This window comes from Tripterygium wilfordii, chromosome 10 (genome assembly GCF_013401445.1).
Source record: "Tripterygium wilfordii isolate XIE 37 chromosome 10, ASM1340144v1, whole genome shotgun sequence".
In the NCBI taxonomy this organism is placed as follows: Eukaryota; Viridiplantae; Streptophyta; class Magnoliopsida; order Celastrales; family Celastraceae; genus Tripterygium; species Tripterygium wilfordii.
In genome coordinates, this window is record NC_052241.1 from 8,731,373 (window position 1) to 8,743,601 (window position 12,229).

Consider the following 12,229-nt stretch of genomic DNA (forward strand, 5'->3'; position numbering starts at 1 on the left):
TTTAATTTATTAAAAATTACAAATAAGCAATTTATAATTTTATTTTTTGAATTAACTAATTTTGTGAACAATATTTATAAAATTTGTATACAATACGTATGACATCAATATACTAAAATGAATAAAATAACTAATATAATATTTGTACCGCTATGTGGACTGCCTCGGCAAACAGATCCTATATCTCAAAATACATTGCATAAGAGGAATGCACCAAACTAAAAGAGAAGTAAAATGCACATAAAAGAATGGACGGACAAAATACTCTCTTATGTGAAATCATACAGGTTTACATGATACATACCTCCATCCAATATTAGCAAATTACTTCAAGCTAGATTTCTACATAGGAAATCTAACATGAATTGAATGACACAAACAAACTTCATACATTACCCAGTACATGAACAATTGAATGACAATATCCTCAATGGCAAGTGAATCCTATATGACTGCCGATAACTTGCATAAAAGGGAAAAGACATAGTGTGTGGGGATCAAGACTGTATGGTATCCGGTAGATGAGCGTAGGAACCCGGTTCTGTAAATAAATTTTGCAGCCCCTCAACGATAAAAAGCTTGCCGCATCCAGCAATATGCTGCATGACACCAATTCCAACTGATGCTCCCCAAAAAAATAAAAAATTGCATAAAACCAAATCCACAACCCTGCAGTTCTGGTTGATAGGAAGTAGCAATTAACAATTTCTTGCTGAGCCTCCGCATGACATCAGTGGCCTGAAGATGACACCAGAACATTGTGTTCCTTTAAACGCTTTTGAAAACGAGCCAAACGAGTTTGTAATTGCAGGATGCCAGCAGCCTTCTGTGAAAGAATGGCATTCAACCTAGTAACATAATCATCCAGCTGATTCCCTGGTTGGTCCGCTTCAACCAACAGAGTCATTTCCTAGAAAAACAAAAATACAGCCAGACTGTATCAGCTTCTATGATTACATTGCAGAGTGAAATGCTAAGCAGTAAGCACTTTAGCAGCAGAGCCTGAACCGTAAGAGTGGGCTCGCTCAACATTTCTGCTTCCTTAAATAATAAGAATATAGTTGAAAAGCTAAGCAACTGTAATATCAGGCATTACGAATTAATGTTAACTATGACTTCCAACACAGATCTTGTGAGGGCTCACACCATAAGGCACATTGTATATCATTCATGAGATTACCTCTCGGACAATATTCATAGTCTCCTCTACTTGTTTGCGGTGAGCATTAACAAGATCTTCCTCTTCCTGGAAACATGCAGCACACAATGCAGAAGTCAACAAACCTTGGGAGTTTTATTGAACCATAACAAACTACACTCCAACATGTATTTTTTAAGTAATCAATCTACTTTAAATAACCTGTAGCAGGGCATTTAAATCATCCTCCGATTTTGAGCTCTTAAGATCAGCTTTAGGAAGTTCGTTCCATTTTGTCTGACTATTGGGTTTCCTTGTCTTGTCCTCTGAAATTGACATATTGTATTGTTCTAATTTGCCGCTCTTCTTCCACATTGGCCTTTCTTGCTCATAGGAATCTTCTGATACTTCATAATCATCTCTCACGTTTTGTTCAGGCCATGCATCAGTCATGTCATCCTCAAAATTGGATGCAGTAGGTAGAGCGGAAGATAGGGGAACAGTTATTGATTCCTTTAGGTTCACTGTAGATGACAACATGTCCTTCTTAGCGTTGTTCCCTCTCGAAAGGCTCTTCACCCTAGAAAGCAATTTCCAGCAAACTCAGGATTAGGATAAAAATTAATTAAAAATCAACAGAAGAAGTTTGTGAATGAATACCTGTCAGCATATCTTAAAGTATTGAGAGTATGTTCACATGATCCAGAGCTAGGTGAAATGCAAGATATCATAACAGTGCGTGAATTTCCTACAAAGGAGTCTCTAAGTACTTCGGTTAATTTGCTCCCCCTAAAGGGAATATGTCCCTGGTCGTTGTCAAGAGCTCTGATGCACTCTTTCAATGCAAGTAAGCTCTTATTAATCTCAGCACCTTCCATTCTGCATCACATATTATATAAAAAAAATTAAATGAGCAGAGACATCCAGCTTTTCCAACTCTTTGAGCACAGGAGGGTGCCTAAATCATATTATTCCTACAAAAATAGTTCCATCAAAAATTAAGAAAAAAGTGCACAAAGTTGGATATGGGAGAAAACACTCTAAGAGCTCAAGTTTTCACTAGAAGCTCATACTTTAGAACACAAGCTGAAGATAAGCAATTAGATCCAGTTTATTAAATGCGCTCAATAAAGATTTTCAGAAAATTTTAGATCAGTTAATTCAAAATAGGATATAATTTGAAAATCTTCAGGAGTGAAACAAGTGCAAAAAATTACCATTAGAATAGGTTTACATTGTAAATCATGAGTCTAAAATTGTATATGGGCATCTGCAATAATCAAACATTGAAACAAATACTTCCCCTAGTTCACATCTGTCACATTGAATAATGTCACAAAGCACTCTGTCATAGGAATCAGACTCCAGATGATCACAATTCACAAAGACTAAAAAAAGGAATACTCTACCTTGTCTGTTTGTCATTATCTGTGGTATCTGCACCTCTCTCACTTCCAGCGAGGTCTATAAAAGATAGTTTTCCAACTAGACGAGGAGGCTTTGATTCATTTCCATCAACAAATTTCTTGATAGCCAGCTGAAGTATGGCATGGGAACGGGAGGATTCTTCATTCGCCCCAGTTGTGCCAGTACTTCTAGTGGCATTTCCTTTCTCAATTAGCTCCTTAATAGTCTCTACATCTGACACTCGATACTCTTGCAAACCCACTATACAGACTTGCTGCTTACCATCCTCTCTCATGCATAGTTTTCTGAAAAATTGCAATTTTAGGCTTTCAGCAAATAAAGAAACAGCAAACAAGAACTCGACAACCAAAACAAGAAATGACAATGCCAACTTACTTTCGATCATTGAGAAGATCAAAAAGTTTTCCTCCATAAATCTCGAAGAAACTGACATGTAATTGATATCCTTGGTTTCTGTAAGTATGAAGCATTAACCTCAAGATATCTCGTGATGCTTTCAGAGGTAATGGATTCATAGTATATGTTTTTCCACTTCCTGAACAGGACATATAGATGATAATAAGAATCTCAAGTTGGTTTTAGTAATGGAAAATTAAAATTTGTAAAAGACACAGGCGGTCCCAAGAAACATACAAGGTTACATGAGATTCAAATTGTCTCTCTCATATTCTAATCTCTCTCAACCTCCCCAATTAACCAAAAAATAAAAATGTGAAACCATGAATACTATATCTTGCCAAAAGAAGACTCCATCCCTCTACAACCCTATTGTCTCTCCAGCCAAGTAGAGCAATCAAAGAGAAGAAATAAAAAACCTGAACATAGAGTATAAGCATATCACTATACAATCTGACTTCAGAAAATGCAATCCAAAATAACGTATTGACAAACAAGCTATTAGTGACTCATGCCATTGAAAACTAAAAATCATTAGGGAAATCAAGTTGTACACTGCCTGTTGAAAGTAGATGAAAAATATATATACATATATAAATTTATACACACACATCTATATATAAATGTTAAGCTGCATGTCCTTCATGCCATGTCAAACATCATTAACATTTCAAATGGTGAATGTGCCAAGGGAAGTATGACCAAAAAATTAAGTAAGGGGAAAATTGCTATCCTTTTCATTTCATGGTTGAAGAATAAAAAATCAAACATTTTAAACCAACACCAATAAACCAACTAGGTAAATGCAGGGGAAAATTTAAGATCACAAACCCAACAGTCCCGAAAGGCAAAACTATAACAACATTGGAATGGTTCAGAGAAAAGCATTCACCAGTTTGTCCATATGCGAAACAAGTTGCTTTGGTGCGTTGAAAAATTATTGGAACTATGGGCTCCACAGTCTCCCGATACACCTAATGCATAATGAGGTCAAGATTGAATAAGAAACAACTAGCACGCAGGCATCAAAATCTTGTATCATATTCTTCCTTCTATTTATAAACTATTTTTGTCACACCAACCTCATCATTTGAAACCTCCTCATTCAGCACAGCATCAAAAATAAATTCATGCTTCTCAACATATTCTGTTAGGTCAACCTGCAATTGAGATTGGATTATCAACACATACATTTCATCAAAACTTGTAAAAAGTAAAGCAACTAGCTGAGAATCTACAAATGTAAGTAAAATAACTAGTAAATTAAATTGCAAAATAGGTCATCGCAGTTCACCACTTCACTGTGTTAAGAACACTAGACGAAGGGTCTCATTGAAAATGTACAGTTATATTTTAGTGACTAAATATGGCCTTTAAAATACACATTAAACCCCTCCAGGAAGTGCATGTATCTATTTCTTTGGATAAGCAATCTTAACATATTTAAATTTTAAATATAATTATATTGATTTCATTTTCTTCTTGATTAGGGATTGCATCAGGACTCAGGAGCCAGCTTTAGAAATTCAAATATGCAAATAGGTTTGCTTTTGACCCTTTTTACCCTTGCGACTTCGTTTGCCACAGTCTTATTTTGAAAGCAGGAACAAGAACATCAGAGATACTTACCTTAAGCTTAGTCTCATGAACTGTTAGAGAATTGGAATGTGTATCTATAATATCCTCCTCGTTCTTTGCTAACTCCTTCTTGTTAAGTGGTCTCTTCCGAACCTGCATCACAACACCGCCAGAAAATTTTGGAGTAAAACCCATGGAAAGAAGACTGCAGTCTGCAGAAATATTGTTTTAATTCTTTAGAGTGAGCCTTTTCTTGCTATGTTCCAATGTAGACTCAAGAATAGATTTTACAGTTAGGAATATAGAAGAAGCAACACAAGGTTAAAAACACATATAAAGGCATACCACAACTTTAATCTTTGCAACAGGATTGGCCTTCTCTTTGTCAGCAACAAGACTTTTCTGGAGGTTGGTCTCAGGCAAAGCACGGGAGCTCCCAATTTGTTGCTTGCTTGCAAGGTAGGTTTCAGAGTCATCGAAACTTCGGCCTCGAAGATGATGAAAAATAGAAGAACCATCATGCAGGCCAGGAAGTTGCATCTACTTTAACACAAGAGCATCACATCAATATGTGGGGGGAAGTCATATTTTTTTTCGTTAAACAAGTTATATATTTCAGAAGAAATTTGCTAAGTACAGAATAATAAATAGTTGTCGCTTTTTTTCTGAATGGAAAAAAGATAAGAGTACGAAGGTGGAGCATAGAGGAGTTAGAAGGATTCCTCTAGGATTATAAAGCATCACATCCACGTTTATTTGAATGATTAGTGATTCATTCAGATAAGTATTATATTCTATATGATAACTGAAATCATGGTCGTTGTCATTATCAAACAGATGTCATGAAGCTTAAAACAAAGAATTTTGGCATAAATTGTAGTTCGAATCTATACAAGGGATCAGAAAGTTAGCTGCAGTGCAGACATTTAAGAAAATTCTTTCTGACTTAGAGAAAAACATTATTCAACTTCACTTCATCAAATTAAATGGTGAGCACTGGGCAGTAAGAGCAAAGGAATGCAAAGTAGACATAAAGTTACATTCACCATGAACCTAACATGAATTCAAAACAGTTACTTCAGTTGAAAAGAGACCCACCTCAGAAAGTAACTCGGTATCAAAAGAATGCAGATCCAGAAGCCCGGGACTGAATTCATTTGGTGAATCTTCACCATTCTTTCTCTGATTTGATGAGTGGGGATTCAAAGGAGGGGTAGAGGGCTCTGTGTAAAACTCATTTACTCCATTGAAACCCCTTTGAGCATTGCGAAACAATCTTGATCCCTGCCCTCCTACATCTCCGCCATAGAAATTATAATCCTGTTACCAAATACACAATATAGCAGCGTATGAAACTGTTAATTAGATATCAATATGTCATGGTTTCAGACTCTTTCTGCTAACTTATTTGTGACCATCCATTCAGGAGCCTTTTGGTTTTCACTAAAAAAGTATTCAGAAAGACAAATGAGAAACATAGCACATTCATATTGATTTCATTTGACAAAAAAAAGTTTTTGAGTTCAAAGGATATAAAATGTAACATGAAATTCAGTATTAATAAAAAAAAATGAAAAATCTGAAATTTAGCATTTCCGAAAAATTCCTTTGCACTTCCTTTCTCTCCATATATTCTCTCAATAACCGAGTAGACTGTAACTTCCTACTTGGTAAGACCAAATATTAAAGCGTCAGATCTGTAGATCTATGCATCGAATATCCAATCCAAGACCTAATTCATTATCAATATAGATCACTAAATGTTAGGAAAAAGAAACATTATGGACTGCAAGTCAAACAAGGCAACAGAGAACACCGAAGATCAGAGACCAAAAAGGTCATGCTCGCGCACTCTGGAATCAAACAGAAAGTTTGATGGAAGAAGAAGATAGAACCTGAAGAGGAGGAATGGTTGCATTCGATGAGTGGAGGTGCTGAAGACCAGCCGTTTGCAGCCATCTTCCATTGGACGAGGATTCCATAAACTGATCCGAATACTGGCGCTGATGATGGACCGCCGCCGCACCAGATCTCTGCCCCTGCCTTCCCATTCCGTTCATATATCTCTCTATACGCACTTCTTGTAACTTCGATCAAGCACTCTACGACATCAACTGGAGCCTCTGGTTCTCGCTCTGAAATGCCGCCGATCTCTCTCTCTCTATATATCAATGCCGAGCCAAGCCAATCCAAGCTTGCATCATCAATGCTCGCTCTCTCTCTCTCTAAAACGCAACCAGAGATTCCAGTCTCGGCTCTCTGTGTCTCGATTATGTCACTTTATCTCTCTGAATTCAAATTAAAGGCATCTATAGAAAGTAGAAACCCCCTCCTCTCTCTCTCTCTCCTCTCTCTATCTCTCTCTAAAACGTCTTAATCAGCGATGGATTGTTTTAACCAGGTAAGCAAAATCTAGAGTGACAGTGGGGGGACACACCGATACCCAGTAAAAATGAAAACCACGATTTTTGAATATTCGAAGAGGCGGATAAATTATTAAATTACATTTTTAAAAATAAAAAATAAAAAGGATAAATATTTTTGGCGACATAAAATGAGGACAAAAATAGAGGAGACAACAGTGTGTGTGGGGCCCTGGTGCTTGTTTTGGTTTTTTTGAAATTGGCCAATCACAATTAACCGTCCCACATGGTAGGTTCCATTTTTTTTTCTTTTCGCTTTAGTTTTTTCTTTTAAATTTGAGATTTGGAGGGATGTAATCATATATCGACACGTATCCGGAGTCTGGACCCCGAGTGTTTTGGATTGTGCAACGACATCGTTTTAAAATTAAAACGATAGAAGTAGACAAGCAAAGCGACGCCATTCAATATTTTATTTTTTCCCAGAATAAGGCAAAAGATGATCAGACATGGATGACACGCAAGAGTAGACAAAACGAAAGCAAACTCGCTACAATTGACTCCCGATTGAAGCTAGCCACAAACTTCACATTTAATATGTCTAATAGGCTCTCAATTGTCTGCATAGAATTATGTTTATGCAACCGAAGGTGATATTAAAATATGGAAGACGACGACAGTAAAATACTAATAGAGGTGATAGAAAGAACAATCGAAATCCATATGTTTAAACAGTTAAATAAATGATTGAAGAAATCAAAAACCTCAATAACTCATACCCAATTGACGAAGAACACAATAAAGAGTAGATCTCTTTGAGCTGGTTCTTCGTCCAGGTTGACTTCCTCTTCTTTTGATGTGACTGATGAACAAAAGTGAAACATGATCCCAAAATGACTAAGCAAACTGATACTTGAAGATCATTAACCATTCAAAACAAAATTGAACATTAAACCATTCAGAAATATAGGCACAAATTTGTGACAAAGAAAATACAAATTTCCATAATTTAATAGACAACGGAAACAACACCAATAAATTCGGAAGCTAACCTTAGCTGAGAACGAAGGTTAATGACAAATACAAATCAAGCTGTCAAATGCACATCTACGGAGGTTGTGCATCTGTTGGTCGATAACAAAACAAAAAACCAAATCAAAAGACACACAACCCAAAAATAGCAACGAAGCAAGGGTATGAGAAGTTACCGACATGGCAGAGCACCAACTCACCCACAAAGACGATGATGACCAAACATATGCAGACTCAATGCAAGGATGACGAAGCCCTCCTCCACTGTACACCCGTGCATGAATCGCAGAAATGAGCGGAACCCTTAACACGATAGTTTTTTATGCTCGCGAGAATGGTTCTGATTTGGTGGGCAATTAGATGAGCGAAACTACGTCTTGTTGGTTCTGATAGTGTACAGATTTTTGTCTTTTTCATACTTGAATGTGACACGTTGATTCATAGACTAATTGTAGATACATGAACCAAGATGGACTGACAGAGGATGGGTTTTTGACTGATTCATGCGTTGCCCATAGCTGAATGAGCCACGTCTACCACCGATAGAAGTAGCCAAGCAAAGCGACGCCATTCAATATTTTATTTTTTCCCAGAATAAGGCAAAAGATGATCAGACATGGATGACACGCAAGAGTAGACAAAACGAAAGCAAACTCGCTACAAAACGCATTAGATCAACAAAGATGACACCGATCGCATGGGCCAAGCTCCATCAAACGGAAACCCAGACACGTGAGTAACAAAAATAAGTCCGGACTCGCTGGGAAATCACGCGAAATCTTCTAATTTTATAGTATACTAGGCAAGAGGCCCGCGCGTTATGGCGGGACGATGGGTAATTACATGAACTTAGGGAAGCCTACAATCTTAGCCGAGGTAGACTCATAACAAACTGCTAAATTGAAATAGCAGTGCAAACAATTCGAACTTGTCACGAAAGATGGTCGTCTGAGGATGTTCAAGGTTGGAATAAATCTTCATAGTGGAGGTATTTGCCAGTGTTGTCATACTTGCCATCAAAGCCATACATTGCTAACAATAACTAACTGCGGCCACAGAGAGGAGTATTCGGGAAAAAAAGAAGAAAGATATGATGCTCACTTCCAAAAGTTGCAAGAATGATGATAATGGGACTGTTCTTTAACAGCTCAATCGTTTGATCTTCCTTAAATTCAAGAGCAATCTCACCTCAGAGACTCATAAATATCCTATTAATTTTGTATAGTTGAATTTTCATGTCAATTGTAATAAATTGATTCGACAAATAAAGAAACGTAGCTTCAAAAAATTCAAGAATAAACAACTGACAATGTGTCTTCAAACCCTGTCCTCCATTGTTTCATAATCCAGAAAATCAAACTTGTTCAACAGAATTGGTGGCGCAATACATGGCATTTTTTTTCTTCCAAAATCGTTCATGTGGCAATTCGAATCATAAAGTCATGACTGCATGCAAAGACATCTTCACAAAAATTCAAACATAGAAAGTAGAAACTGTAGTTGCACCTAACTCCTAACCAAACCATTTCCCTCTTTTAATAATTTCATCCGACAACAACAAAACTATTTGATAACAACTTTTCAACTAAAACTACAATATTACACTATAAAATGAAGACATTTACAGAGAATAAAGCATGTAGGATAATAGTTTTCCATATACAAACCTGTTGTACAAAAATATAAAGGTACAAATCTCATTGTCTGAAGATCACAAAAGTTGATCATGGATTCACAACTTGTAACGACAGTGTTATCATCATGTGGATCCAATGCTCTACCCAGATAAGCAGTGTGACATACCAATTGACATACCAGTTGACTCCGCATCAGAAATATAATAATGAAAATGTCATGACATCCCAAACTCACTCATCTTTCCCATCCAAACCCCAAATCCCTGAAATGGGAGGAAGACCTTCCTCTATCCACTTTGTATGCTTTATAATTTCCAAATACAATCACCAAAGCTTAGTAATTGTGGAAAACATATCACAAGAACCTCAACTAACAAATGATTGTATATAAGGCCATAATCTTTCCAGATAACAGCAACTCCTGAAAATAGAATGAAATATATGTTTTGCAGTTTATTTCATCTCCTCTCTAATATGACAAAAACCCAAAAGCATGCACCAGTAAATAGACTCAATTTTCTCTTCTCATATTAATCTTCCAAATATCCAGAAACGAAAGAATTTACTTTGAAATTAAAAAATGCATCCCATAACTCATTATTGGCAAAAAGAGAAGCATATAAGAGAGCAGAATTAATCAAATAAACAAACTAAACACAAAATCATAATACCCTATTCCATTTCTTCTGCTTTGCTACTCTTTGGTTTCCCTTCTTCTTTATCCCTTGCATGTTCCACAGGGAAAAAAAACTAATCTTGCCATTAAGAGACTTAAATTTAGAACAAAATTTAAAATTTTGAAAAGCAAATAAGACAAACAAAAGACAAAAGATGGATACTATACCCACAAAGATAATCTCAGTTGTATGCTTGCATTACCAGACCATTGGCATTCACAAGTAAATTAGGCCAATTGAGATTATTCACAAGCAAAGCACACAAGAGTTGATAATCCAAATAAGAATTACCAGGCACATAAGAATTACCAGCACAGAGTAGTAGGTTTGTCCAAATAATGCATTCAAAACAGCACATGTAATTATATAAGACAACTAAGACATAAATGAGATAGTTGCTTTAAACAACTATGAAGTTATATCATTGGTGTTCAATTATTCAAAAGATTGAGAACCAAAATAGGCTAAACGTATAGTACAAAAGTTGATAATTTTCTCAAGTTCTAAAGACAAATAACCAAAACAAAGGTTATGATCAAAGAAGTACAAATACGAAAACAGAAATGCTAGAATTATATTTCATACCTTTCTTTATTAGGTCAGCTCTTACAAACTGAACATATTATACAAATAAATCAGACCTTCAACCAAAAGAGAACTCAAGATATAACTCTCTTTGGTGACAAAACCCAATAGAAAATGACTAATAGCAAAAAGCCCTAGTGACAAAATGACTGAGGGAGGAATGATGTACACTGATATTGAAACCAAAACCATTACCAGCTGAAAATAGAAGTTTCTATTAGCTTATTTCTCCTTGATATCTATCTGAAACTAACATACCAAATGACAATTGAAACCCATGAATTAGACCAAAAATTAATTAAAAATGAAGCAGTAAGAATAATAATTGTAACTTTTTCGTAGGCTATATCAAGATAAAGTGAGCATGCCAATCATATCTGCAAGGGAAGACATACTTGTCGGGTTTAGGCGAGATGGAGAGGACGAAAACTTCGGTTCTGTTGCAGTTAGTGTTGGAGTCAACTCAATTGGCCCATGTCCTCAGCCCTTTCTCCATTACAACCAGTAGATCCATGTCTTGGTAATGGATCTAATTTATGTGTGCGAGAGCGGTGCAATCAAAGCTCTAGAGAGAGAAACGAAGTAGATAGAGAGAGGATCTGAACCATAAGAGACGATCGTGTGAGTGATTTCTCCCAAAACCTGCCCAAAAGCAGACGTATAAACCAAAAACCCCCAAAATGCATGCAATGAATCTCAGAAGAAGCCAAATTTACAAAAAAAAAAAATAAAAAAAGCGAAATCATTACCTCAGAAAGAAATCGAAATATAACGAAACGAATTATAAAATTAACCTAAAAGCTCAGAGTTACTTATGTCTCTGAATTTTTGTTTGAAGATCGGCCGAGAAACGATAGTTAGAGAAGTCATAGGGATGGGGAAGGAGAGAAGAGAGTGCACTTGAAATCTATGAAAACGACCCATATACATGAATCAAGGTGAGGATACATCTTTGTCGCTTCGCGAAGAAGGCTCTCGACATCAGCATGAAACGGCACTGCTCTGCGTGATCAGTTAGTGAACGAAACAAAACCACTTTCGCGAGTATAGAAACACGCGGAAGTTGCGCCCAATTCTAGGAACTTTAAAGTAAAGTATATATAGATAGATAATAATAGATAATAGATAGATATGTCATTTCAAATTACTTTATTGTCAAACACAAATTTGAATTAACATTTTAAGTAGAATAAATGTAGCATTTTAAGTATCATTTTCAAATTGTTTCTAAAACAAGCATTTGAGTAGCATTTCAACTTTTTAGCCCTCAAATACCCTATATTTATATATGTGAATTTTTATATTTTTAAATTCATAAATATTTATATATGTGAATTTTTTTTATAATAGTACGTAAATATTATATATGTGTGTGTAATAAGTTCAATGTGAAAA

At 36.0% G+C, this 12,229-nt stretch overlaps 1 protein-coding gene and 1 long non-coding RNA gene across 2 annotated transcripts; both read right to left on the bottom strand.

The window, feature by feature from the left end:
• Positions 1–248: 248 nt before the first annotated feature.
• Positions 249–7,433, bottom strand: LOC120007481 (kinesin-like protein KIN-13B). Its single transcript, XM_038857731.1, has 12 exons — positions 6,436–7,433; positions 5,639–5,860; positions 4,886–5,080; positions 4,592–4,693; positions 4,045–4,122; positions 3,855–3,936; positions 2,942–3,101; positions 2,548–2,850; positions 1,799–2,017; positions 1,361–1,718; positions 1,181–1,246; positions 249–910 (listed from the first exon to the last, which is right to left on the bottom strand). The coding sequence occupies exons 1-12, from the start codon at positions 6,598–6,600 to the stop codon at positions 731–733; spliced, it is 2,130 nt and encodes a 709-aa protein (XP_038713659.1). The 5' UTR covers positions 6,601–7,433; the 3' UTR covers positions 249–730.
• A 1,816-nt stretch (positions 7,434–9,249) lies between these two features.
• Positions 9,250–11,895, bottom strand: LOC120007482. The gene is made up of 2 exons (XR_005470178.1): positions 11,584–11,895; positions 9,250–11,476 (listed from the first exon to the last, which is right to left on the bottom strand). It is a non-coding gene; the product is annotated as an uncharacterized LOC120007482 (long non-coding RNA).
• Positions 11,896–12,229: the final 334 nt, after the last annotated feature.

Excerpts from the sequence above, each read along its gene's own strand:
- LOC120007481 (XM_038857731.1), bottom strand. The coding sequence starts at position 6,600 with ATGAACGGAATGGGAAGGCAGGGGCAGAGATCTGGTGCGGCGGCGGTC. Across the intron at positions 1,719-1,798 it reads ACTTTAAGATATGCTGACAG|GGTGAAGAGCCTTTCGAGAG; the intron begins GTATTCATTCAC and ends ATTGCTTTCTAG. Across the intron at positions 911-1,180 it reads CTATGAATATTGTCCGAGAG|GAAATGACTCTGTTGGTTGA; the intron begins GTAATCTCATGA and ends TTGTTTTTCTAG.